This window comes from Anopheles merus, unplaced genomic scaffold, assembly GCF_017562075.2.
Source record: "Anopheles merus strain MAF unplaced genomic scaffold, AmerM5.1 LNR4000881, whole genome shotgun sequence".
In the NCBI taxonomy this organism is placed as follows: domain Eukaryota; kingdom Metazoa; phylum Arthropoda; class Insecta; order Diptera; family Culicidae; genus Anopheles; species Anopheles merus.
Genome location: NW_024428461.1, coordinates 1 through 27890, shown reverse-complemented (window position 1 = coordinate 27890; position 27890 = coordinate 1). Strand labels below are relative to the sequence as shown.

General features: G+C 44.3%; 2 protein-coding genes and 1 pseudogene across 2 annotated transcripts; 1 reads left to right on the top strand and 2 right to left on the bottom strand.

The window, feature by feature from the left end:
- The first annotated feature begins 956 nt into the window (after nt 1-956).
- Nucleotides 957-5674, top strand: LOC121603144 (annotated as a pseudogene).
- A 929-nt stretch (nt 5675-6603) lies between these two features.
- On the bottom strand, nt 6604-7523 carry LOC121603143 (transcription initiation factor TFIID subunit 10-like). Its single transcript, XM_041931858.1, has 3 exons — nt 7278-7523; nt 7121-7185; nt 6604-7034 (listed from the first exon to the last, which is right to left on the bottom strand). The coding sequence occupies exons 1-3, from the start codon at nt 7398-7400 to the stop codon at nt 6803-6805; spliced, it is 420 nt and encodes a 139-aa protein (XP_041787792.1). The 5' UTR covers nt 7401-7523; the 3' UTR covers nt 6604-6802.
- Nucleotides 7524-14016: 6493 nt separating this feature from the next.
- Nucleotides 14017-24896, bottom strand: LOC121603145 (polypeptide N-acetylgalactosaminyltransferase 5-like; the record flags this gene model as incomplete). Its single annotated transcript, XM_041931859.1, is given in 9 exon segments — nt 14017-16330; nt 16418-16651; nt 16735-16874; nt 23437-23535; nt 23538-23616; nt 23932-23960; nt 23963-24108; nt 24224-24420; nt 24608-24896. Coding segments are annotated over 9 exon segments (1390 nt in total), but the record flags the coding sequence as incomplete, so codon positions are not given.
- Nucleotides 24897-27890: the final 2994 nt, after the last annotated feature.

The following is a 27890-nucleotide window of genomic DNA, read 5'->3' as shown; positions in this document are numbered from 1 at the left end:
TCATGACAAATTCCGGCATCGTATGCTTGGTGACATTCTGTGCAACCAACTCTTGGTCAGTTGATAGTCATGGGAGATATGCGATGCCTGCGAGTGGTTCCTAGAAACAAAATGAGCATGGTTTCTCGCTCTGTTTGATCCGACAGACCATCAAATCAGACAGAGCGAGAAAGCATGCTCATTTTGCTGCTTGGGACCACACGCCAAGTATATTTCAAGAATGTCGTGATTATCACCGACAGAAAATGTCGTCACCAAGTGAGTGATGAAGAATTGGGTGTTAAACAAAATGTCATCAAGCATGTGATTGGTTTCAGCCATGAGTGTTGGTGACTGAAACAGTGGCATTTGGCAGCACTATTCACAGCCAAAAAAAAAATCATGATTATGCTTTCGCAGGCATTAAGCTCAGCTTGGCAGTCAGAGTATCGCGTTGGACTCAAGCACTCACATGTCGTGTTCGGCATGTCATGACGCACTTTCATTGAGTATCAACAATGAGCATCAAGCGACCATGGATATATTTATTGTTTTCGTTGGTGAACATCTCGTGACACTCATGACATTTTGCAGCACTGATCAGTAGTTCTCTAATATTAGTTATATGGACCTATTATGTTAAAAAATGTCATGTACATGAACACACCACAAACAAATTGTAGAACATAGTCATACAACCACACCTTTGCTTATAGCATGTATAGCAAAGCTAGTTAAGATGATCACCCTTGAAACGAAACATTAACACCATCAACAAAAAAGCTATAAAAAGGGTAGGTGGCGTAGGTGCTGGCTGCTTGCGCTAAAACTCACACTCAAAATGTATAGCTCATGTAATGCATTGGCTGTGGTTAGTCGTTCGGGTGTAACGATGGATGGTGCAAGGGTTTGTAAAGTTGTAAATTAAATCATTCCATCCAGATCTATATTCCATAGTGCCCAGGTCGCTGCTGAAGAGTGTTCGGTGCAAGTAAACCCACGCGCTTAAATAAGACGAGATTGTGGTGTAGCGTGTACTTAAGCGCAAATTCTAACATTACCCTTGTCCTTCCTTCCTCTCTCTCTCTTTCTCTCTGTGTGGTAGGTTTTGAGGTGTATCTGAAGGCAAAGATCGAGAAGCTGTCCCAGATGGAGGCAACGAAGTGCCACCAACGAAGGTGCTCGTCGGCTCGGACTACGCGCTCAAGTATCTGGAGAACTTCTCCACCAAGAGCGTGGACGAGAGCAAAGCGTCCGTGTACTTCACGCCGAACGATGACGAGCCGGCCACGCCCGAGCCCCAGATATCGCCCATCCACATCAACTACCTGGGCGGCCGGCCACCAGCGGCCTTCGAGCACGACGATGAGGACGAGGCCGTGGGCGGTATGGCCGCCGGCAAGCTGCACCTCGGCGCCGCCGCCCTAGCGATGAACGCCAGTCACGCCGACACGCCGAAATCGTTCAAATCCGTCATCGCCGGCAGCGGGGACATTCCGCTGAAATCGATCATGAAGCCGACGACGCGCTTCATGTACGACAAGCATCTCGGCAAGTACCGGCTGTGCCATCAGCAGCCGAACCGGCTGAGCGGTGGGTATGCGGACGAGGACGAGCTGGCGGTCGGGCCCGAGCTGGGACTGACCGTTGCCAGCCCGCTGCTGCTCGGCTTGGGCGGTGCGGCGGTAAAGGGTGGCGCCGGTGTTCCGGTCGGCTACGAGGCGGCCGCCGCCACCACCCTGCTCGACGGTGTCGATTCGGCCGATGACGATCATCACAACTACAGCCTTAAGAACAATCGCAAGCACCGGCGCAAGAGGAAACTGCTGCTCGGGCCGTCGCACGGGAGCGGCGGCGGTAGCGGCGGTGCCGGTGGTTCCGGCAGCGGCGGATCCGGTTCGGCGAGTGCCTGCGAGTACGAGACGTTGCTGATGAAAAATCTGAGCCACGATCCGCGCGAATCGCACTACAAAATCATCCACATCAACAAGCTGAACAATGGCGTGAGCAACAGCAACTACTTTGGCGTATGCTGGGCGGTGCTGGCACGTCGGCCTGCGACAGTGGTTGGCTGGCGGGTCGAGCCGTCAGCCGGCGGCATCATCGACCGACGGCGGTGGCCGCTGCAGCTGTAGCCACCTCGTCGCTTACGGCGGGCGAGAACGATTATTACTACTCGCTGGAGGATATGATACAGGATAGCAATCAGAAGATACGTCAGCTGATCTACGACTCCAAGATCGACATTATGAACGAGGTGATCAACACGGGAGGCGCGGGCACCAGCGGCAGGGGTGAAACGTCCGGCAGAAGGGGCGTGGCAGGTGCTGGACGCGCTCGAAGCAACGGTGCAGGTGAAAACAACAGCAAGAGCATCAACAATATCGATGGTGCGGGAAGTTCCGGCGGCGGTGGTGGCGGCGATGGTGGTATGGCCAAGGGAGCGCAGAGTATGGTGGGACTGGGGCACGGTGCCGCCAACATTCCGAACGACGAGTACGATCTGTACTGCAGCAGCAGTAGCAGCAGCCGCAACAACAGCTACAGCACCAACGCTAGTCGGGACAGCTACAAGCAGCAGCAGCCGAAACAGTCGCAGCAGCTGCAACATCAACCGCACCGAAGCAACCAACACCAGCATCAGCCACGGCAGGCAGCGGCACCGACCGACACCATGGTAACGATCGGCGGTGGCTCCACGTCCGGCTCACCGCCAACCGGTGCACCGACGACCATCTCTCTCGCTGCCGGGGGCGCAAATGCTGCAACGAATCACCAGCACCACCCGGTGAAAAAGATGCTCCACAAGCTGCACTTCGACTCCAGCACGAACCGCATCCAGCAGAGTACCAGCCTGCCGGAGATTTATTTCAACGCGGGCGCACCGCCGACCGGCTCAACTGGCGCCAGCAGCCGTATGAATGGGGCGACCTCGATGGCCGAACCGGCACCGCCGGGGATGGGCTCGCCCAACCAAACCGGTTCCACCATATCGTCCAACTTTTCGAGCGCATCCGGCTCGATCGGCGGAAGACCGGAGGAGCCAGCTGGTGGTGGCGGTGGCGCCCAACCGGCGCCGAAAGTGCACGGTGGAAAGCATGTGATTTTAGCGGTAGAGAACAGCAAGGAGACGGCCGCACCGAACAACAGCTGGCAGTCGACCGATCAAACTAATGGGGCGGCGGCAGCGGTGGCGGAGGCAACGGCTCGTCCAAGTCGTCCTCTCCCTCGCCGGCTTCTTCATCATCGTCGTGCGCCTCCCCATCGCCGCCCGCGTCGCCTATCGAGTCAAATATCAATATTAATGGTAATGGTAGTATTTGTTGAAAAAAGCAGCAGCGAGAAAGCAGTACTGAAGAAATGCGAGGAGGGGGAGATATGAGCACTGCAGGGTTTGCTCTTGCACTGGAGCGCGACGCATTGCACATCCAAGCAGGCGGCGGCTTAAGCGGGAGCAAAAGGGACACTTGCAAATTTCAAAACCATTCTCCCAAACCGTACCAAAAACAGCAGAACACAGGATCGGAAAGAGCACATCGAGCAAGTACTGTATAACACACACAGAAAAAAAAGATGGAAAAAAAGGAAAACCATCCGAAGGTATCTCTTCTTAGGTCGGGTATCCTTAGGCGGCATCCTGTTTAGATTAGCAGAAGGTACGGGAGAGTTCACGCACTCAGCCAGTCAGCACACACAGCCTCATCAACCCGTAAAATCCCATTTCAACATTGTCAATTGTGTGTGTGCGTGTGCGTGTGCGTGTGCGTGTGTTGAATGTCATCCGAGGTAGCACCCATGCTCAGACTAATTCGAGTTACCATTGCAATGCGGTTGAAATATAAGCTGATGTGAGGCTGGCGAGCTAGTTCTAAAAAGCCCGCGCCAATGAAAGGTTTAGTAGTTTGCTTGGATGCTGTAGCCCGTTTAAAAGTGTGTAGCTGCATCACTTCTCCCTCCCTTGACGAGATTAGTGTCTATGTGTGCGTGTGTGTGAGAGAGAGAGAGAAGGTGTGCATGCTCCTGTTGCGTTGTTGCTGGGTTGTGTCAAAATACACACTCTGGTCGGGTTGCTGCAACTGAAAAAAAAAATGGCAAAACAGCGCAATTATTTTATCAGTAACAGTAGAAAACCACAATATCCATTTTCTTACAGGGTCTAGGAGTGCTCATAGCTGTGGTACACTTTATTTTTACAGAGACTTTGAGCCAATTGGCCTCATTCGCCTCTTTGGGACACTTTATTGATTCTTTCTTAAGTGAAATGGACTTAATGTAATGGGAATTGAACTCTATAGTACACTTGAAGGACAAATCCAATAGGAATGTCTAAGGCCTGTCTAAAACGGTTGCCATAGAGTCCAATTTCCATTATATGAAGTTCATTTCCCAATAAGAAAGAGTCAAGAAAGTGTCCCACAACTATGTGAACAACTGGAAAATCCTGTATTGTGCTGTCCTCCCCATTGCCCGACACACAAACACACAAAAAGGATGAAGCAAAAAGATAAAAAAGCCTCAGCTCTAACACAATGCAAAGTTGCAATTTGTGGAAGGTGAAAGATAATACTATCATTATTAACTATGATTACGATTCTATACATATACATACTTATATACACACACACACACAAACAAAAATCACACACACATTTACATATATCCCTGTTTATAATTATTAGGAAAAAAGTAAAGAAGAAAATCATACAAACAAACAAATAAGGGTGAAAAATGAACGGCACGCGGGTGCAGTGGTGTACGTGCTGAAAGTGATAGAATTTCAAATCTGGGATCTGGGCTTAAACATAGTAGATTACAATTATGACACCTTATATAGGCGGGGTGGGCATGTGTGTGTGTATGTGGTGTGTGTGTGTGTGTATGTATGGGAGGGAATTGAAATAATACGAAAATAGTAATAATAATAATAAACGGTACAGGGAGGAGAAACGCGGGCATATTCGGATCGAGGGAACGAATGCAAGGGAGAACAAAGGGGTGGGAAAGCAATTGGAAACAGGGAAACACACACACGCACACTCACACGCATGTACACACATATGGTTGAGTAGAGAGAGAGACAGAGAGAAAGGGGGATCATAAAGGGAGGGAAATAGAGAGAGCGAGATTGAAAAAATCACGACAGGCGAGCATAATATGTGTTACGAAGCAGAAGAAGAAAAACAAAACAAAAGAAATGGATATGTATTAGATCTTTTCATATATATATAAATATATATTAATTAGAGCTCATTTTAGCACTCAATAAGAGAATAGAGAAAAGGGGAAAAGGGGAAAGATGCTGAAATTTAATTGAAACACACACAGACTTACAACATATTAACATTGCCCACAGCCGGTTTACTTCAACTTTCTTTGCTTCAATAGATTGAAAGAGAGACAGACAGCGTGTAGAAAGGTGTAAAAAAGGAGAAAATGAAACAGTAAAATGTTACAGAATGTGTTAAAAACTCGAAGAAAATGTGTACCACCCACACACCATCCGGTATAATTATCCATACACCACCACCTTCCCTAGCTATCATTTGGCAGCACAACACGAGCGCAACAGGTCGATGGAGAAAAAACCAGTTTTGTAGACACAGACACTCCGTGAAACAGAGAATGAAACAGAGAAAGAGAAATGTAATAAGACACGTGCGTTAAAGTGAAATTTAATAAATGCAACGGAAATCAATGTTGAAACTAGCTTAAGCGAAACAGCAAACAGAAATACTAACGAATACGCTTCAACAATACACAACACACAACAAGACGAAACAGGAGAAGAAACTAAGAGGACGACAGAGCAATTAAAGAAATCGCACATTGGTTGATAGGACCTTTAATCATACGACTTTTACTACTAATTATCACACAAACAACACAAAATACTACTACTACTACTACTACAAGTACTACTTATTCTACTTTACTGACATTAATGGGAGAGAAACTAAAATAATTCAAAAATACTATTGTTTTCACTTTATTGATTTAACTGCCGGGTGGTTTTCAAAATTGCTGCTGTGAAGTGAGAGACACATATGTGGGCGACGTTTGTGTTTATGTGTGTGTGTGTTTAAGATTGGACGATTTAGTTGAAAGGGGGGGGGGGAATAATTTGCAAATAACTCACAACTGGAGTGTTCTGTTTGGTGGGTGGGGGTAGGCAAGTGGGTTATTAAATTTTCTCAGCAAAACAAAACAAAAAATGTGAAAACTATATTCATCTTCAACGAGGGAAAAAACTGTTTTCCAGCAAAGCCACAGCCACAAGTGGAAACGGAAAATCAGATGATTAATTTGAGACACAAAATAAAATTACAATTATGAAGTAAACAAAAAAAAGGAATACCATGCGCTCGTTGTTTGTTGGTGAGAATGGAAAGAAAAGTAGAACAGTTGTCCCTTGTATGGTAGTCATGTTGCTGCACTAATTGGTAAGATGTTTGATATGTACTATTGTATGGTAAGTAGGCTATGGATTGAGGAATAAATAGGAAAGAGAAGGCCAAGCTTCGAAATGATTGATCCGATGAGGACCACGGAACAGGACCAATCGATTAGAGCTTGGGAAGAAAACCAGCGAAACCTTACATACCCTTAGTTAATGGAAAATCACTTTATTATTTATTTTTCATCAAATTTACATCAAATTGAAGAATTCGTTAGCATTTTACCATTTTTCTTTTAAAAGGATATTATAAAGATACATTTTTTTCCGTGTAATTCCCACTCCTCTTTCCAACATGCACAACCTTCCCCCTCCAGTTGCAATTTGCACGCACACACAGACACACACACCCTAAACCTCCTTCCCCGTCTAGACGAAATAGTGCGCTTTGCGAACAGTTATGCCGTAATCGTTCAGTGCCGGCTGCAAATCTTCCATCGTGAGCGTGTACTTGCGATCTTTGGACGATTTCTGGTTCTGGTTTTTGGACGAACCGTGGCCGGAGCTCGGTGCACTGTTCGTGCGCGTTTTGCAGTGCTGCAGCGCATCGTTGGCAACATCCGACACAAACTTTTGGGCCGCAATCGAAATCAACCGGACGCTGCAAACGAACAGAAAGAGCATAACAACAAAGGGAAATGGTTAATTAACAGTGTTCGCCATCGAGTTCAGCGATCGGTCACCTACATTCGGGGATCGGCACCCTCGAAGCCGGCCGAGTTTAGATAGAAGGAGGTGACTGCATCGGGAATCTGGAAAGCGGAAAAACGTGTCGAAATGAATCATCCGTATCATCATCATTGAGAGCAGTCCCGTTTCGGGGAACCAGTTCCCACCGCCTTACCGTCGGCGTGTAGTCCTCCAGCTGCATCATGAAGTCGCTCAAAACCTGTCCCTGGGTGCGGTCTTCCACCATTTCGGACACCTTCTTGCCCTGCCCACGGTGAATGCCGAAGTTGTCGCCCATTTTGGATGCGAAAGAAGATTGGATTGGAGCACAAATGGAAGAAAAGTGGAAATACACAATCGGTAGGACGCGGGCGCTACGAGTTGTTTTCGTGTTGTGCGCTGCATACAGAGTGACCAGAAATACCGATTTATCTGTATTCCTACCGATTTTTCATATGCCTACCGATTCACAGATGACCGCCCTAAAACTACCGATTGTTCATGTATCCTACCGAAAATTACAGATATTTGATTTTTCAGTCGTTTAAGCTAAATCTGTGGCGCTTGGGATGCTGTTTCAAGGATCGCTATCCTCATTTGTTACTTATCGCGCTGATGCACGTTTCCCAAGCGCCACAGATTAAGCTTAAACGACTGGAAAATTGAATATCCATAGGAAAAAAATGAAAGCTTCACAGCTTCATTGGTTTGATCAATAGATGGCGTATTACAACTCATCATTATATTGCTATCCTTTTCTTGCAATGTGTTTCGACAAGTTTCATCTTATAATGACCTATATAGCCTTCTAACTTTCTGAGCAAAAATCTATATGAATGGTCGTGTGGTCAGATACGTGGGTATCAACACCAACGACCATTACTCAAATCTCACTTGCTTCAGTACTGGTGTTTTCGTTGGAGTTTAGTATTTAAACAATCGTATCGCCGTTCTAGTTCTAGCGATGCATAACTTCAATGCGAAACCATACAATAGTACAGAGGAAATGAGAAAGCTCTCCTCCAAGCGAGGAAGCTCCACAGGTTGGGTATCCCACAAACAGATGGCGCCACCAGCTTTTTTGCTATTTTTAGAATGCATGAGTCGTTTGCCGTCTGCTAAACGAAGTCTTTCTATATTCCGTTTAGGTAGAGAATTTGAGGCGTTTAGAAGCCGTTTAGTGGTCGTTTAGTGGATTTGTGGCACTTGGGTTGTTTGCCTGGCACTCGAAAAATGCTACATGCGTTTTGAATTCAATTTTATTTTTTTATGAATTTACATTTTAATTCATAGCTTCACACAATCTTGCTTCAAACCACATACATTATGTATAAAAGTCGTACACTTTTTCATTCTCTTTGCTAGTACAGTCTGCTCCCGAGATACGCGATTTCTGCGTTCCCGACGAATCTGCGTAACTCGAATATCGGCGTAAGTCGAATTTCACGTTTTTTGACTAAAATACTATTGATTACTCGGAGTTTTTGATTTAATTTAGTACTTTCATACACTTTATCATTTATTTGATATGATTCGTGCAGAAAATTCTAATATTTCTGACTTCTAAGCGGTTTCAATATGTTAGCAAAAATGCAGTTTTTACCGAACTTGAAGCAAATTGTACTGATTTGACATTTAATCTGTCAAATGTAGAAAACCGCTTATCGCCGAATCCGCGGAAGGCGAGAACCGTGTAACTCGGGAACAGACTGTAGGGTAAAAAGAAATTAATCGTTACAATAATTGATTAAATTTAAATGGTTGCGTTCTCAACAGTGCTCCTGCCGAAATCTGCCAATATAATCTGGCCACACTGGCCCGCAGGGCAAAAGCTCGCTCGAAAGGTCAACAACCGTCGCAAAACGTCAAAAACGACCGTCGCCAGAGCCTCGAAATCGTTGCGAGTTTCGCTCGCTGGCGACGTCGGTTTGCAGTACATGCGACGTCGGTTTTGACGTTTTGCGACGGTTTTGCGATGGTGGCCGCCAAAAAGCTCGCCTTGCCCTGTGGGCAAAGTGACCAGAAATACCATTGTATATATATACAGCTAGGGTTTGAAGGAAAAATTCTCAATTTTTTTTAATCATTGAACTATAAAACTCAGCCAAACAATCAAATTAGTCTCAATAATACAGCGAAAATCAAATGACAGCACTTACGATAAAATCGTATCCAATGGAGCACTGCTGCAGCCCTAAGCGGTCGCGTGGAGCCCCGAGAAAAAGAACTTTCCACTGAGAAAAAAATGTGCATCTTAGTCCTTCTTTGGCTTAGAATTCCAATTTTCAGATCGATACTTCAGAAAAATCTTTATTTGTGTAACCGCTGAACCAAATCTAATCCATATCCTAGATAAAGGATGCATATTCTTGTGAGATGGAACATTCCTTTTTCCGCTTTATCACCCCCCCGCCCCTCGCTTAACACTTCTGTCGCTTTCACTTCTTTTAACTTAGATAAGTTTCGAGATTTAACCTACCGAAAACTACCGATAAAATTTTGATGCGGCTCCCGAAAACCGCCAAAATAATCTGGCCACCTGGCTGCACAGTTTAACTGCCAAAAACGGTTTTGACGTTAGTGACAGTTGGTCGGAGAAAGGGCAGTGTTGCCAAACGTGACTCATTCGCATCGGGGAGTTTACCGAAAGGCATTTTATTTTCTATTTTTAATAACCTTCATCATGCTAAATGGATGAAATGTGTAAAATTTTATGAATTTAACGTATTCTTCAATGAAAAATTGTTCGTAAATCTAAAAAAATCAACAGTGATTGTTCCTTTCGAGTAGATTGAATGCTTTTCGAGCAGTATCTCACAGTCGAGCAGCTTGCAATTGACGCACTATGGGTTTGGTACATTCAAAACAATATAAATTTGGAGCATTTGTAACGGATTTTTTTTGTTGTAAAAAATAGTATTTTTTTACTGCTTACCACGAAAACTCATAATTTAGTTGAGAAGTAATATTCACATTATTGACATGAGTGCCAGTTTCGATATAAGCTTTATAAGAAATATATAATCGAAATGGAGAAAAATCTGAACAATTCACAATTTTGAAAAAAAAACAATAAATGTACGATCAGTTTGAAACCTTTATGCGATCTTACCAGCTTCATAAAGATGTATGAGAGTAATTTGTACCACGTAGGTTTACATCGTTTCAAACAGATCGCGATCATCGCCAGGTTTTGTAGAGACCAGCGCTAGAAATGTTTTTAAAATTATAAAATCACAAAACATATTTTTCCACAAAACATTCTAGTTTTTTTTCACCCAACTTTGATAGTCGCCCTGTTTTTGAAACCCCAAATAAATTTAATTCACAACTTCTTCCACCAAAGGTTTGCATGGAACAAAAGATTCACCCGCCAAGACGATTACATCAAACATTCACACACAGTAATTCCTTATTTAAAAATCCTTATCAATCGGGGTATTTCCCCGTCAGTCGATTCTCGCCATTCTTCGCTAGACGCATTGAACAGCACATTATCAGCGCAGCACAGCCAAAGGGCGATCGTGTTCGCCAGTGTTGAGGTGTACTACTCTGTTCGCCATCCGACAGTGTTTATTTCGTGAAAAAGCGTGCAATTGTTCAAGGTGTGTTAGAAAATGGGTTTCACTAGAAGTCCCACAGCGGCTCTACTGCTGCTGGTCCTTGCGGGCCTGGCGATATTGGCGGTAACGCCCGTCCAATCGCAACAGCAGGGAGGCAGAAGGCCAACACCACCACCACCACCCAAATGCACACTGTCCGCGGACGAGCTCGATGCGTTGATCACCCAGGTCGAGGATATTGAACGAGAGCCGAGCGAAGGTGATAATGCTGATTACGAAGACTCCGAGGAACCCGAACAAGAGTCAGCAGCAACAGCCCCACAGCTCAACCCCGGCTGTGCCCGGGAGCTTCGACGGCTACGCCATAGCATTGATCATCTGCAGAAAAGCTACCACGACCTGAAGCAAAACACGGTCGACATCAGTGAGCAGCAGTACCGCTACATGCAAAACCACTACACAGCCCGCAAGCGTGAGCTGAACGCGCAGCTGGAGCTGTTATCACAGCGCGCCAACGCACAGCACCGATCGCAGCTGATGGAGCTGAAGCGCAAGATCGCGGCGATGGAGAAACAGCTTAACCAAAGCGTGACACAGATCGCCGAAGAACGGCAGCAGAATATGGCCCGCCGGCTGCAGCTCGTAGCGCTAAACGTGCGCAACAACAAGATCCCGGCAGCCCTGACCAACTTTGAGAAGCTGGCCAACTACACCAGCGAACCGTACGGTGCGATCGTGCAGAATGTGTTCCAAACGGGCAGCAGCAATATGAACGCGTGGGCATTGTTAAGCTTTCTGCGCAACGTGGACTTGTCCCGCCAGCCGATAGCGGGATACGAAGCGCTGGTCGATGCGCTGATTGCCCGTGACGCACTGCGCGGACCGGAAGCGCTCGAGCTGCTGAAGCAACTGCAGTGCTTGATCCTTGTGCGGGACGGCAAACAGCAGCCACGGACGATTGCGCTGCTGAAGAAGTTTAAGGCCAACGTACATTAAAGCAAACAATGTTCGAAAACAACGCGGCCAGTTTCAGATTCAAGGATTCAAGATTCAGACGCACAGACAGCTGAAGCTTTTTGTCTTCCATCCCATCTCTTTCGAATGTAACGTTTCTCTTCCATTTCTGGTGCATTCTTGTGGGATTCGGTGTGTACAGGTTTTACATTTCTCATCCTGAAAAGGAAAAACAAAGGAAAAAACACAAAACTTTTTATCCTCTCGTACACTCGTCGCTCTTGTTTCTATGTTTTATACATTCACATAATGTTTATAGTCTTTCTCGTTTTTTGTTTAGTTTTTCTCTTCGTTTTTTTTGCAATATCCTGCTTAGCATCTGCTCTGAACACATGCACTCATTCATTTCCTGTTTTTTTTCTTTTTCAAAATTCCTTTCTCTCTTGCCGTGTTTACCCTATCAACAAATCGGTTCACATTTTAAACGAAACACGCGCGAAATAAAAATGACTTTGAAAATTGAAAGAAACGCTTGTGTGAATGCATTACGACAAACGGGTACAACAAACGGATAAAAGGAAGTCTTCATTTTGTATCAACATTGCTTTCGCTTTCTCTTTCCTTCTCTCTATAGTTCGGTAGCACATCTGCGGTTTGTCCCCCTTTTGTTTTCGGGTAGCAAATTGGACATTTTCACATACAGTGTTTTGCAGTTTCTTTCCCCTTATATCTCTCCTTTCTTCCGTTTGCAATGGACCGATATCGATAACACCGAGCTTATAGTCAAACTTTCTGCCCTCTGCCTTCGATTCCACGCCTACTACAATCTATTACACTAATCCCCATTGCGGGAGCGCGTAACACACATCGAGAGCCCCCCCCCCCATTCTTTTCTAAACACCTCTCTAGATGATATGCACGGTGAATGATTTTTCTTTAACTCGTCCCCTTTACTTTGCATCTCTCGTTTACATGTGTTTACTGTTTAAACTCTACTAGTTGGTCTTTTTGTTCTGTCTATTGATGTGCATTTCTCCATATCGCTTGGGTTCCTTCCCTTTTGTTTTACGGCTGAATCGGTATATGCTGAACGGTATATGCATTTTGTTTCGCTCTTTAATGTTTTACATTAAAAAGAAAGACGGCATATATTGTTTGTATGTCTGTTTTTTTTTTGTAATTTCTGCTTGTTTGCTGTTGTTATTGTGAATATATTATTTTGTTGTAAAAAGCATATACCTCCGAACTGCTGTAGTGAAAAAATGAAAGAAGAAAAATCAAAGTTCTCGCTAGGTATAAGAACATCCAATAGGTGGACAGAAATCTGCTGTGGGATCTGGCGCATATTTCCTATTGGATTTATGGTAAAGCGTAAAACACCTTAGTAAGGAATGTATCTGAACTGTACTACTGATTGGTTTTTACACAATTGGCATACTGCAAACATCCTGAACGAAGGCTAAAATGTATTTCTAATTGTTTCAGACGGTATACATTTAATACTGAAGCGTTAAGCAGCTGTACTGTAGTGTGGTTGAGCAATAATAAAAAAAAAACAACTGATTAAAACACACAGAGGATAGGTGCGTACCGATGGGGAAGGAAAAAGGACTTCTTCTTCTGCAAAGACCGACCAATGCACATTCGTTTTCTACACATTTTGTTTAATTGTTACAAAACAGACAAAGAAGAAGAAGAAAAAACATACAATTAATAGGACCAGCAGACTGATAATGCCTGCCACTGTATAAACACAGCTTGTTTTCCGCTTAGTTGGTATAAAGTTTAAAGTATATTATAATAATAATAAAAAAAACGTTGAAATTGTGTTCGTAAAACAAATGTTTTTGTAAAACTTAATAAATTGCACACCATCACCCTGAAGATTAAAGATAAATAGGATAAGATAAAAGCAATCCGACTTAGGGATTAGTACAGGAAAGCAGAAACCGAACCTTATGCTGTTATTTTATCGAAAATTCTGTTTCTCTTGGAAAGAAAAGCTTTCCACATAATGAGGATTGTTTTTGTTTGTTCAATAAAATGCTAACCCTAAAAAAAAGCACAAACCATATAAAAAGCGAGTGAGCGAGTGGACCGTGCTTTTCCAATAAAAATGATACTCTCTCTTTTTTCAAGCACATTTTTTGACGACTTAAAACAGAGCATTACGCTCCGCGTTGTTAACTAATCGGTCTTATAGAATGGTTTTAAAATAGGTCCCCTTCTTGAGCATCCACCAAAAAAGGGCGTTACAATTATCGGGATTTAAATCATTCAACTCATTCTACGAAACAGTATAATATCGCAATCGACTGCAGTAATCTCTTCAAACGTCGCTGCGATGAGCGCCGCAAGAGCGTGCAAGCTCAGTTGTCGGCGAAGAACATCTGATTGTTGCTGATACTAAGGTGGAACTTAAGTGTTAAAGCATAAAACGAATGGAAGAACTAATTAAAACTGTGTTTCTGTGTGCCAACACGGTCACACACATCCCCCAAACGGTAGCGATGTCGATTGTTTTGCTTGGCCAGCCCGGGGATATTGGTTTGTTTTTTGCCACTCTGTAGCGGGACATTTGTTTCTTTTTTTTTGTTTGTTCCTTCTTTTGTTGCCTTGTTTTCTTACATACGCACGCCACGTACAAACGATATGTGTGTACGGTAGTGCTCGATTGTGCGCCACTAGACAGTGCTATGCCTCATATCAATGATAGTTGCGTTTCGCACACTTTCGTCTCCTTTTCTCTCCGCTTTCGCCACAAAAAATTCTCTTGAGAAGTTTCTTCTAATATCTCTGTTTTATACAAATTATTATATCTATATGTATATATCATTTGCCATTCATGACATTTCTTAGCCGTTTTTTTCGCCTTCAGCTCCTTCTTCTTCGTCCGCGCTCTTGTTTTTAGTTGTGTTTGTGTGTGTGTTTTACATTCACATTTGCAGGTTTACTTATTCACTATTTCTCTCTCCTATGCGGTGCTTGATCACGTTTCTCCATTTTACTCATCTTATCATTTCGATTACTACTCCCTCACAGTTGCTTGCTTGAGTTTTTTTTTGCCTTCAATACCACAAGAAACATTTCACATTCTTGCACACTCTCGTGTTACTGATTATTTTAAAGGGATCGCGTCATCTACTACAAATAAATGATATCATTTCCCACTGATAGGTGGTGATCGTTTTTGTTTATCCTTTATCCTGCATCTGCACCCATTTACTATGTGGTGTGTACGTGTGTGTCTACCCTATTTGCTTCCCTTTCTGGTTGATATATTGTATGTACAAGACGGACGTGGTGTGCCTCGTGCCTCAGCATCATGCACTTGCGCTTCACGTGGTCGACCATTATGAAGCGATTATTCGTCCGCTTAATACGACGCTTAATGCTGTGGAAAAGCGGCGATCATCAATTCCGTGCCTGTTGCCACTTTTCTTCTTCCCCCATCATCCGACACATTCACTCTCACTATGCGCATGCTTTCTATAAATGCAAATGGTCCAACATTGCGGTTTTTTGTTTGTTAAAGTTTTTGTTTTCTCTTCTTCCCGGGAGGGTCTATCGCACCATTCCTTAATAACACATGGAATAAAACATAAAAAAGGTAACTGATAAAACAATTAGCCTAAGCGTTGCAAAAAAAAAAGGATTTAGAGTGGGCTGGTGCGTGCTTCACTACAAACTGATATGTATTTTTTGTTTGTGTGTGTGTGTGTGTATTAATTTTCTTCGACTTCCTGGTTGGAGTTTGTTGGTACTTATATAAGAAAACAAAATCTCAAAACGACAGTAATCTAGTTACAGCAGCTTCAAAGAAATCTAAGCTTAATGCTGCTCCGAACTGAAAGATCCAATACAAGAAACAACGTTAAACAAACAATTACAAGTGTGCGACAAACAATAACAATTGGACCATTAAAATCTATGTGCTTAACGTACACCGTCAGACTGAAAGCAACCGATGCAGGTGCGAATAAAAATTATACTACAAAAATGGAATTCTCACAGGAGACGGACGTGCTGTAACGGCTGCCCGCACTTTCGTTGGGCCTTTTGATAGCGCCCGCTGACAGACAGACTATTGGCAGGGATAAAAGCGAGGAGAGGGAGTCTAGTGTCCTGTCATAATGATACATTCCCTCTCTCCACGCTTCACACTAGTTACCCGTGTCACGGCACCAGGAACACCAGGGGAATACAAATGGCAGGACGAGTTCGAGAGTTCGTCGTATTACTTCCCGTACAAATTTTACATCACCTACACTGCTGCACAGTGGATTGATCGATGCATTCAACGGTTTGTCGGCATCATACCGACACCACCCGTGTGTGCACGCTTGATAGTTGCTTGATAGTTGTGGTTACTGCTGCTGTTACGGCTTCGGCTGCTGCTGCTGCTGCTGCTACTACTGCTGCTATCGCTACTGCCACTGCTACCGATGTTGCTTCCGTAGCGTTCGATGGTGCCGGTTTGCCGCTGGCCGGACGGGCGCTGTACGACACCGGATCGAACACGGTACAGTGCGTCTTATCTGTCCTCACCGATACGGTTGTCGCCGTGGTGTGCCTGCCACTTGAACTTGGACTGCATCAGCCACTGCTGGCCTTCGGAGTAGTTGCACGGCCGCAACAGCGGTGTCGATGGGTCGTCCTCCGATGCGCGCGTCAAACAGTTGCCACTGTTAACGTGCTTGATCGTTTTTTCCTACAAGTGCAAGAAACGGGAGATGTGAGCTTGGTTTTAAACACTGGGCAAGAGGCTGGATGAAAGTGTTGCGCCCCGGGGTTCTACCTCATCGTCGTAGATCCACTCCTGATTGCCGCCCATCCCGTGGCACCGGACCAGATTGACCGGTCCGAGCGCGTTCGACGCATCGAGACAGTTGTCGTCCGACATGATCTGGTGACGCTTCGTGTACGCAAACACCTGGTTGCCGCCCAGCCCGTGACAGTAGCTGCTGCCAATCTTTTCATTCGACTTGCGGCCCATCGTGTCGAGACAGTTGTGCGTTTTCACGTTGCGAATCTGCGGAGGAATGCAGAGGAAAATGAAAATTAGGTGTTTCAGTTTCCGGACACATCCAACACCGAGTCAAGGACAGCACTTACCTCGCCAAGGAAGTAGTAATCCAGTGGCATTTGACTTTCGGGGTAGATGTTTTCCAGATACCATCGGAAGCTCTTGCACTTCAGACGCTCTCGAAGCGCCCGTCGCTCACTGACATCACCTGCGGATGCTTTCCGGGCACCTGGTGATAGGTGGAAACCACACATGGCGGAGCAGCAAAACGGGCGAGGGAGAAAAAACAGTTAATGTTAGTACACGATCATGTTTTAACGTCATATTTTGCCATAAAGAGTATTTTAATTGCAAATATGTTGCTTTATCATCGTAAACTATTGTTATTAATTCTCTCTTTATCTTTGTAATTCGAAACCATTTTTTTATACTTAAAGTTCTTTTTGAACTCATACTTAATTTAAAACCTAAAAAAGTATACCCATACTCATATTACAGTTGAAAACATCCAATAGACAAAAGTGCTGCTATTATTTGTATATGTGCTATGATTCAAAAAGTGTTTTGATTTTAGAACGATATAATAATTAATTATACACTAGTGCAATAAAAAGTGCAATATATACATGTATGAAGCCAATAATCAGTTCTTAATTAAAACGTTTAAGACAAAATCTAGTTGATATGTCTTCGAGCTTTATTTCATTTTATGGAAAATTATATCAACATGATCTGTATACGGTACAAAATTGTTGATGGTGTTTGCTGTAAGCATCATATTTGAAATCATTTAAAATTATGGAACAAATTATATTCTTGTCTTTGTATAACTGGACCTTTTTTATTTATATCATATTCTTTAGAAGCAAAGAAGAACTAACAAATGAAGGAATTACAAAGATAAAATAAAAGTAAGTAACAACAGTTTACCGCTGACCAACAAACATATTGGCTATGAAAACCTCAAGCTTCGGGAAAAAAGAGCACAATATGGTACAGAAAACTATTCATGGATGGGTGCTACATTTTACAGTAATGATGGTATTGGTACAGTATTGTTATTGGTAACAGGGAAATGAAGCCAAAAAAAGAATGAGATGAAAATTTAAAAAATATGCAGTTGGTTTTAAAAAGCATTATAAGGAAGAGACATGAGGGATTAAGGGAGAGGGAATATAAACATATATACAACAAATATGCACATAAATTGCAATAAAAACAACACAAAAAAGCACATCATAGCAAAGTTTTTTTGCGAAACAGAATAAACATAACGATGCACGATGAGAAGCTTAATGGTTATCTTGTTTACATTTTTATTTTACAAACTATCGCTATCGCTTCAACGAGAAAAATAAAAACAGATTAAACAAAAACTCGTTTAAATAAATGATACATCTTCCGTGACACAAACACGTGTTGCTTTTTCCAAGGGATCATTATATAAAACTTGTAAGATTATCGATAACGCATTTTAAAATCTCACCAGTACCCAAATCATCGTTAAAAGGGGTAATGATCATGTTGTTATTTTGAAAACACATAAAAACTTGAGACTGTAAAAAAACCCATCGCCCCTTTCGTCTCCACAGTTGCGCGCACACACACATAAACTGCAACAAAACAAACAAACAAAACGCTAATGCAGTCCTTTTGTGGCTTCGTTAAACGGCGGCAACGGCGTTCGCACATTCGCACAACAGCGCAAACGAAACGGCGAGCAAAATCGAAAGTAAATAAGTTATTCAAATTTTGCAGCCCAACACCTGCAGCGGAGCGGGGTATGCTGGCGTCCTGGCACCGAAGAAGATACCTCTCAATCAAATACAATTTGGCTTGAAAATCCAATTACTCTTGAGAACCCCGTAGCCCGTAGTCACGAGAGTTGGTTGGTGGTGATGGTGAACAGATCTCGAACCGATTTTCGAAACCACCGATCGGGCGGGACCGGAAAAAAGAGCTTCCAAGAAACGTACCCCGGACACGGAGAAGAAGAATGAACCGGGCCTAGACAAAAATCGAACCCACCGTATAACCCGATAAAAGGCCCCACAGTACGATGAGGAGGGTTAATGCTCGAAGTGGTGCCTCTTAACGATGTCAGATGGGTAATGTGGAGCGAGAGCGGTACGGGATTTTACACACCCGTTGTCTCTGGCTTTGGTCGTAGGCTTTGGTCTTCGTCTTCAGGTAAAAAGCTCGACCCAATCGGTGAGTGTATTTGTGTGTAGAAAACAGATTAAGGAGAATTAATTTACGCCCATTAGATACAGTGCTGAAGAGTGATGAGGCAAACATGAACAAAAGGCTAGAAATGTTGCTTTATCAGTCTTTCAGACACACATAGACACACACACAAACACACTTTTAATGCCATTTTCATTTGTATCTTTCCATGCAAGATTTATTGCTGCGAGGTTAAAGGGGACGTCACATTAATTATACAGCACACATACATTTGTTATCGCAACACAAAAGAAAACTGTGCCACTGAGCCGTAAATTGCTTTCTCCGCTTTGTAAATAGTTTTCCACAAAATCATGCAACACCAGGCGGCTCCATCCCAAAGGATCGTGAAAAACCAGGCTGCTCCATTTACAAGCCACCAGGCACCTCCATTCAGCTGATGGCTAATGTAAGGATTTTATTAATTTTTAAATTTGAATGCACCAAACCAAATCGATACAGGGCACAATATCTTCCTCTTGATGTCACATGCACTCTCTTCGATGCTACTTAATGATTTGACGCGCGCGCCAGACAATCTGATTGACACATTAATCTGCCCCAGTCAGGCAAGGAGCGTATGGTAAAATTCATCAGTTAACGATAATATTTCTGTCTGTCTATCCGCGTTGACATCTGTTGACGTGAACGATTTCCCTGTTTCTTTTTTTTGTGAAGTGACAAAAATCGGCAACCCTACCCGACTGTTTCCATATCACCTTCTTTATGCCAGAGAGCAGCGGTGTTGAAGTTTCCCGCCGCTGACCGGCCTTTGCGATTGAAAGCTGAAGCCCTCATTTTTTTTTGTTGGTTCCCTTACTCGTACGAATGTATTCACAAAAGACATTTGATCGCGGATGTGGATGCAGGAACTCAAACACAGCAGCTCGACGTGCTGGTTCCGATTTTGCGATATGCGGCGTGGCACATGCCCTTTTACTGTTTCCGTTTGGTGACATTTTGTCATCGAATGGCGACACATTTTTTAACGAGATTTCCATCGCTGGGATAAAGTGTTTCGCTTTTTTGTTGTCCTATTTTTTTTCTCTCCCTTTTGCGCTAACAAACGTCACCACAGACTCCAGGGAAAATGGCAGCACGCTAGGTGAAAAAATAAACGAATGATGTATGTGCGTGTGTTTGTGTGTGTGAGTGTGCGTTTTTTTGTTTTAGTTGCCATTTTTTCGCTCTAAGCTATTGGCAGTCTCCAATTTCTGCCCGTTGGGACTTGTCGTGTGTCGTGATTTTGTAAAGTTCTTTTTATATATTTTTTATTTTACCATTTTCACCACTTTATCGAGCTAAAATGCAGCGACGGTGTTCGTCGATCAACCCATAGGAAAAAAAAGCTAGCATGAGAGGCCTTATTTCCCTTTTTTTCATAGGTAAAAAACAAAAAATGTACATACACACAGAACAAAAGCCGTTTGTACAGTTTGCTATTGGTTCTTTAAATATATACACAAGGAAACACTCTTTAGCTTTCCTTTCTAACAATCTCTACAAACACACACACACACACACACACAACACACACACACACACACACACACACACACACACACACACACACACACACACACAACACACACACACACAAGCACTCATTCACGGCTGTCGCCATTGTATTTGCGCAATCTCGCTTTTTACATACCCAAACCGTGCTACACGGCTGCTTCCTCGAGTGCAAAAGTCAATTAGTGCCAGCCCGATGCACCGGAGGAATTGTACTGGCGGTGGAGTTTGCCAGCCAAACGAAACAGAGCACAGAGCGGCAAAGTGCTACTTGCTCTGCTACATACGGACCGTGAACTTTGGACGCTTTATGTCCATTTGACGGGTTACGGAAAGCGCGGCAGAGGTTAAACATTCCACCTCCGAATGCTTTACACGGGGGCTACGCTCCGGGTTCGTTAGGTTCGCTGGACTAAGCGTGTCAAATGCCGAGCGAAACATTTTATCTCGCAGCAAGTTTACCGTACGAAAGCCAAGGTTTGTGGCGCCCGGGTGAACGAAATTTGGAGCATTTTTCCCAAACTTTGTATAAAATATACGAAGCATAGTAAAACGCTTATATAGCATACAAAACAGTCCTATAGTTTCGTTGGCAAATGTGAATAAAACCAACCTGACGTCAAGTGTAAAAGAACTGAAGATATCAAAAGACAGGATTTATGATTATTCGGCTTGAAATGGAAAAAGCCCTTCAATAAATTACCCCCCTCTTCAATAAACATTTTACACACATTACAGAGATGTTTTACATTATTTCCTCAAGGAACAGAGTGAATCGTCCTATTTATAATATTCATTTCATTTACTTTCATTCATTTACTATAAAAAAGCATTTACAAATATTGTGTAAAATCTGATATTAGTGAACATAAATAATCCATTTCTATTAAGATGTTTAATCAGTTTTATATAATGAGTACACTTATTGCTAGTAACGATTATAATACTTGGTTAAAGAGTATTAAAGACATCTACACTTAAACAAAATAACAGACAAACACAACAAACATACAAAAGCAGTATAAATTCAATAAACCAACACAGAAAAAGGCATGCAAACAGACATAGTACAACCCAAGTCGAAACAAAACATACACACACACATAACTGTTGCTACAATCGTGCAAAACAAAACCCATGGTGCGAAGCATTCAACATCACTCATCGTTTTTATACTGTGACAAACATGTGTGCAAAACGGTGCGCACCGACGTGTATGTGGAGTAAAAAAATAGCAAAAATAAATGGTGAACGAAAAGCTCACAAACGAGCACAGTGCAACAGAGAAAGAGAGAGAGAGAGAAATAAAACAAAAACATAGGGGATCAAAAGTTCGTATCGGAAAAGGCGAAAAATAGAACCTGGGTTAATGTTGTAGTAAAATTCACTCCAACCATCGAGCCACACTTCGGCGAGCCGTGCATTGTTTTTGTTAACTATCTGCGAGGTGCCGCCCGGGAACGAGTACGGCGTCGACTTCCGGAAAACGTGGCCCACGCGGGAACAGGGCGCAATCTCGAGCGTACCACCGCACATCCAGACCTAATGCACGCACGCAAACGGCAACGCGGGGAGGGGGGAGGGAAAGTAAACAGGCACCACACCGCAAGCACGCGTGTGTGTGCGTGTGTGCATGTTGCGAATAATGTATTCCGATGATGAGCCCACCAGACACGACGGCGGGATACGTTCGTTCGTTCGTTGTTGTGTTTTGTGGCATCCACCATCCACGGGATCCACGGGAAGCAGCATGGAAATGATGATGGAAAACGCCCCCCCACGCATCAAAGCCAGGCGGGACACAGCATAAACCGGGGACAGACCCGGACCCGGTGGACGATTTGTTGTTGTTAGATTATAAATTTGTGGTGTGCAGAATATTTCCAATCCGCATGCAATTGATTGGTTCCGTTGGATCCACCGGGTGTCGCGGTCGAGTCGAGTTTGATGCAAATTGCCCAAAGCGCGCGCACACAGGTATCATCATAAATGCAACCGTTGTTTTTTCAGCGTGATCGTTTTGTTAGTATGTTTTTGTTGGGGCAAAATGTTTTTAAATATATTTTCCGTTTTTAATGTTATTTACCAGTTAGGGGGCAGTAAGGGAGAGCGGATTTTGCGGTTTTCAATAATTATGCACCGTGTAGTTGGCGGTAGTGAGCACACACACGCGCGCGCGAATGGAGAAGGTTAAAAGGTGAAGCAATACAACAACAAAAAACACGCACACACATACGGTATCAATTTTTTTACGGAGGGAGTAGAGAAGAAGAAAAAGAAGAGAAATACATCAAATTGGTTAATAGGTTAGTCTACGGTTGGAGGCCTAAAATGATAGAATATATTATTTGTTTAAATAGGTAACTAGCGTTTCACGGGCCGAGCAGAGGAACCAGAATTATCAGCAGCAAGAGCCAGTCGTGTACTACCATTTCCTGTAAAGCTATAATAAAGGACACACAGCGCAAGTTAGGTTTTACCGTTTGTTAAAACATCTACTTAGTTTTGTTTTTTGTGGTTAATCAACACATGCCAGACAAGCTCTGAGCTACGTGTAGGCGTGAAAAGTTATTGGTTTAACTTTAAGCAGCACACACACACTCACACTTAAAAGTGTTATACGTCGTAGATCAGTGCTATTTCTCCAAGCATTAAATATCTAAAGTTTTATTAAGTTTCTAAGCAGATCAGACCCTCGTTTCAATTCGTGCTGCTTCTAATCCGATTCAATTGGATTAGTCTTTTGCAAACGAGGCCAAAGCTTTAAGTGCCTCGCAAGTAGATATAAAGTCGACATAAAGTCGACAAAAATGTTTCAAACATTGTTGTATATATATAAGAAGCCAAAGAAAGAATTGGTTTTTAACGGCATCTATTGGAGTGGGGCGGTTAGAGAGGAAATTTTTCATGATATACTCATATGAAACCCTTTCAAAAAGTGTGATGAAAAAGGAAATGATGAAGGATCGACAGACGTTTTTTAGCTTGAGAAGTTTTTTTGGGGGAGGATTTAAATAGAAAAGATTAGCACAAACGAAACGTGTTCAAACCTGGACTCATTTGATAGTAAAACTCTTTCCACTCGTCCAGCCACACCTCGGCGACGCGGGCCGCATTTTTCAGCACGATATTCGCCACACCGCCGGGAACGTGTACGGTGACTTATCTCGGAACACGTGGCCGACGTGCGAGCAGGGCGAGATCTCGAGGATGCCACCACATTGCCATATCTGATGGGGTAGGAGTGAGGGGGGAGGGGGAAGGAGTAAATCAATTCAATTAATGCTCGGTACGACTTGTGTCCCCAGGTTTCGCAGGTCAGTTTTAGTGCTATGGAGCATTATTTCTGGCTGCTGCTGGTGCTGCTGCTGCTGGTGCCGCCAACGCTTCTCTCTTTGTGACGTTCGGGATGAATATTCTCACAATACGCCTGTTTTTTTTTTTCACGCGTAACACCTAAAATCAAAACAACCGTGGGAGGCACAGCACACTATGTTGTGTCCCCTTACCCACGGCTTACTGAACACAGAACGGGCCACACTTACCCGGAATGACATTTCCAGATTTTCGCCACCCAAATGTCCATGCCCTCGTCGTACGAGCCGATTTCGTAGAAGTAGTCCCGATCGATCGAAAACAGTCCACCGGCCATCGTGGGCGTCCGCAGCGGTGCCGTGCGGTCGTGATTGCGTCGCTGCATTTCCCGCGCCGGCACACGGTACCTGTGCGGAGGATGGATCATGCATTAATGGAATTTGTCAACAGCCAGCCAGCCAGGGCGCGCGCGCTCTCGGCTACCGGGGCTCGTCGGGTGTCACCACTGCGATTGCTACTCACCAGCGGAAGTTTAGCTTCCAGTTAAAGCCTCCCCACGTCTGGTCGGACGCCGTCACGTACTCGAACGTTTCGTCCGATATCACGTCGATGATGGGACAGACGACCGTCTTGCGGTCCAGCACGATGCGCGCCAACAGTGGCTCCAGCCAGCCCTCGGTACATTCGCAGTGCGCGTCCAGGAATGTGATCACTTGCCCCTGTTGGGAATGAATTTGATTCCGCATGTTAAACCTCATTCTTTGGTGACTGTAACTACATGGCAACAACACAACACACACCACTTACAAACCCCATTACCCCAACGAAAGGGTGACCGGGAGAGTTTGTTGAAAATGTATGCCGTTGGCACAGTTTCTAGCCCACTTGCTCCTGGCTTCTCCTTACCTTGACGTGTTTGGCACCGAGCAGTCTGGCACGGATCAGACCGGACCGTTTGCCGGTCCGGAGGACGAACGTCGGTACCGGCAGCGTCCGGACGTACTCTTCCAGCTGGCGGCCCAAATGTTCCCGCTCGCTCGCATCATCGACGAGGATGATTTCCTTCAGCAGTGGCCGGGGCGACCGATTTATCACACTCCATATCGTGCGGAGCAGCGTGCTCCAGGCTTCGTTGTGGAACACGATCACAATGGAGGTCGTTGGCAGCTTCGCCGGGTAGTGTTTCTTTTTGCAGCTAGCGAAACGGGGAAGACAAAAAGGAAAGCAAATGTGCTCAGTTCGGCCTGGTGGAGGGATTCGTGCGATGGGTTGGTAGCAGTACGATGCATTTTTCCGATAAATTATTCATTTACAATAGAGACGACAACGAGGTTCGCGCGAAGTATGCTTGTAGGCATCGTTTTGTATCATTTGGGGATAGTTTTATTGGGTATGAAATCTGAACGAACATTTAGATCATTAATAGCTTATTATCTGTATTCATTTCGTTGTTTAGATGGACTACCGGGTGTATTTTCAAACATTTTTTACAAATAAAAGGGTATTTGTGCAATTTTTACGGTTTAAAAACTCCAAAAACTAACAAAAACCCCTTGCCTTCCCGAGCACTTTTTGCACCCTTTTGAACCACAATCACGAAACTACACGTTGATCCAAACAAACACTTATTAAAAGCCTGCCAACCACAAACCAGCACGAAGCTATCCATCCTCAAACCAGTCTCAAGCAGTGGTGGAAATCTAATCCACAATCAACGTGTGTCTCTGGCGTCGTCGTCTGTTTGGTAACTAAAACCGATAAATAAACCCAAAACCTCACCCGTACTCCCGCATCACCACTATCGCCACCTTCACAAAAGTGGCTATCCTGGTTTTTCCCTAGAGGCAAACCCTTCGTTTTTTTTGGCTTGGAAGGCCGGACAGTCCCGGAATAGATGGTTGAAACAAACGCACACCCGAGGCATCCGATGACTGCCGAAATGTGCACCACCATTCCCCCCTGCCAGCGTATCCTGGAACGGACACCACCGCCGGAAAACTACACCCGTAGGGTTAACACTTTGCAAACAAATCGACAAAAGGTTGTGAAACATTCTTCAGCCGGTCAGGTTTTCCGTGCGATAGCAGACAACGGCCAACCGTGGCGGTAGCCAGCCGTGACAGTTGGAAAGCATCACAGGTCCGAGAAGCGAAGGTGACGCGCGTACGGCGTGACCCCTTGTCGAGCCGCCGTCACGATCGGACACATCCGGAGCGGCTGGAAACGCGCATTTCGCATTCTTTCGCATGTCGGAAAGCACGGGTACGCCCCAATTGCCAAATTCCACGAAGTATCTTCAGTGGAGGGACAAAACATAAAACTGGGATCGCTTCACTACTGCGATAGGAATTTCCTTGTAGGATTGCTCCCAGGGGATGGTGAAATAGATACATTTTTCTCTGCTGAAACTGTTTCGTACACCGATGATACACGCAGTAGAGTTACTAATATTTAACATAGCCCACCAAGCGCACAGCCCCGCGCTGTGCTGTAGATTGTGGGCAAAAAATCAAGCACCATCCACCGCTTAGAGGACCTGTTGTTTGAGATGCACCAGGCAACGCTTCGAACACGCGCTACGGCACGCCGTACGAGCCGTCGGGTATGGCGCAAACTGCTGATTTGTACGACGGCAAGCGCAAGCACAGGCAGAAAAGATTGACTTCGTTAAGTCAACTTTACGGCGACTTTCCCCTTTATCTCGTTAGAGAAGTGGAGTGTTTTAGAGCGTGTGCCTTGCAAACAGGCAGGTATTAATGTCATGGAGCTCGTGTGTCTGTGTGTGTGTGTGTGTGTAGAGACTCCAGTGTCGAAGCATTCTAGCCTCAGGATCCAAAATATATCTCACATCAACTCACCAAAGAAGATACAAACACACACACACACAAAGGTTCGCCATGGAGTGCCTGGGACGACACACAAGGTTCTCTCCCTGGCGAGCAATACACAGGAAGCCTCCGCACGGTTGTCTTCACGCGCGCATCAAACTGTCGTCCCGGGGGCCCTTTGCCAAGTATCTATTTTATCCATCGTGTGCACTCGTTTGCCGAGGATCTCATCTCCCCGACACACACACAGACATACCGCACCTTCCTCCAATTTGAAGCGATGTGAATAATGGATAGGTTTTTAACCAGGTTTGCAAAATCCGCTCAACGCTCAAACGCAGTGCGCCCCACCGAAAGTGTGCAAGAAGTTCCGTGCGGTTGGTTAGCAAGTTTCGGGCCAGGGCGTGTGTCTATTTACAGCTACGAAACTACTAACAAGTGCTTTATATGATGGCGTGCACATCCTTCTAACCGAAAAAAAAACCCGCCCCGAAAAAAGGAACGAAACACGAAATGAGAAAAGACTCCAGCAATTTCCATTTCCCGTACGCTAAATTGGAACGAGCCCTGTGCCAACTAGGAAAACGCCCCAGAGCGATTCACAAGTGAGGTGAGGGCTCTGTTTCTGTAGGGCTACGTTCATGCAGGGAACATGCCTACGTTGCAATAAAGCGTAGGTAAAACACAGTAGAAAGACAAAAATGAACTTCTAGGACGGAGATGGCGACCGAGGGGGTCCCGCATAACCGACCAATTTTCCGAGGGACATGTGGGATACGTACACACTTTAGAGCGATAAAAGGATACCGGTGCTCGGTGAGAAAAATATCCACCACCAGTGCTGCACCAAGACAGATGAAATGATTGACGGTTATTAGATATCAGGACATTTATTTACACTGTGTGAGTGTGTGTGTGTGTGTATTTTAGCAAGTCTGCTTGTTTCTCTGTGAGTGGCTGGGTTGGATTTTTCCTTCATCTGTCACTTATGGGGCGGTCATTATTTGCATTCGGGGTTTGATATTATTTATTTCGCACCTGTCTCCTCAATATTAATGACAATATCTGGGGAAGATATCAATCTACCCGATTAGTATGACAAATGTATCGCATCAGCAGCAGAGCTAGAGCATCAGGGGTAGAATTACACTGCAGGCTTTTAGAAGGAGCTGCAGTTAATTTAATGTGAACTGCTGGATAATCTATTATCGGTAAGCATATTTTCAAACAGCAGCAGCATTTCATAATTTGTGAAAGGGAAATTATGAAAGAAAACTTCCCTTACCAATATTTTACAATCTAAGAGCATTTTGAATCGAAATGCCGGAAAACATTATAAAGTTTGTTCAGTAATAATTATA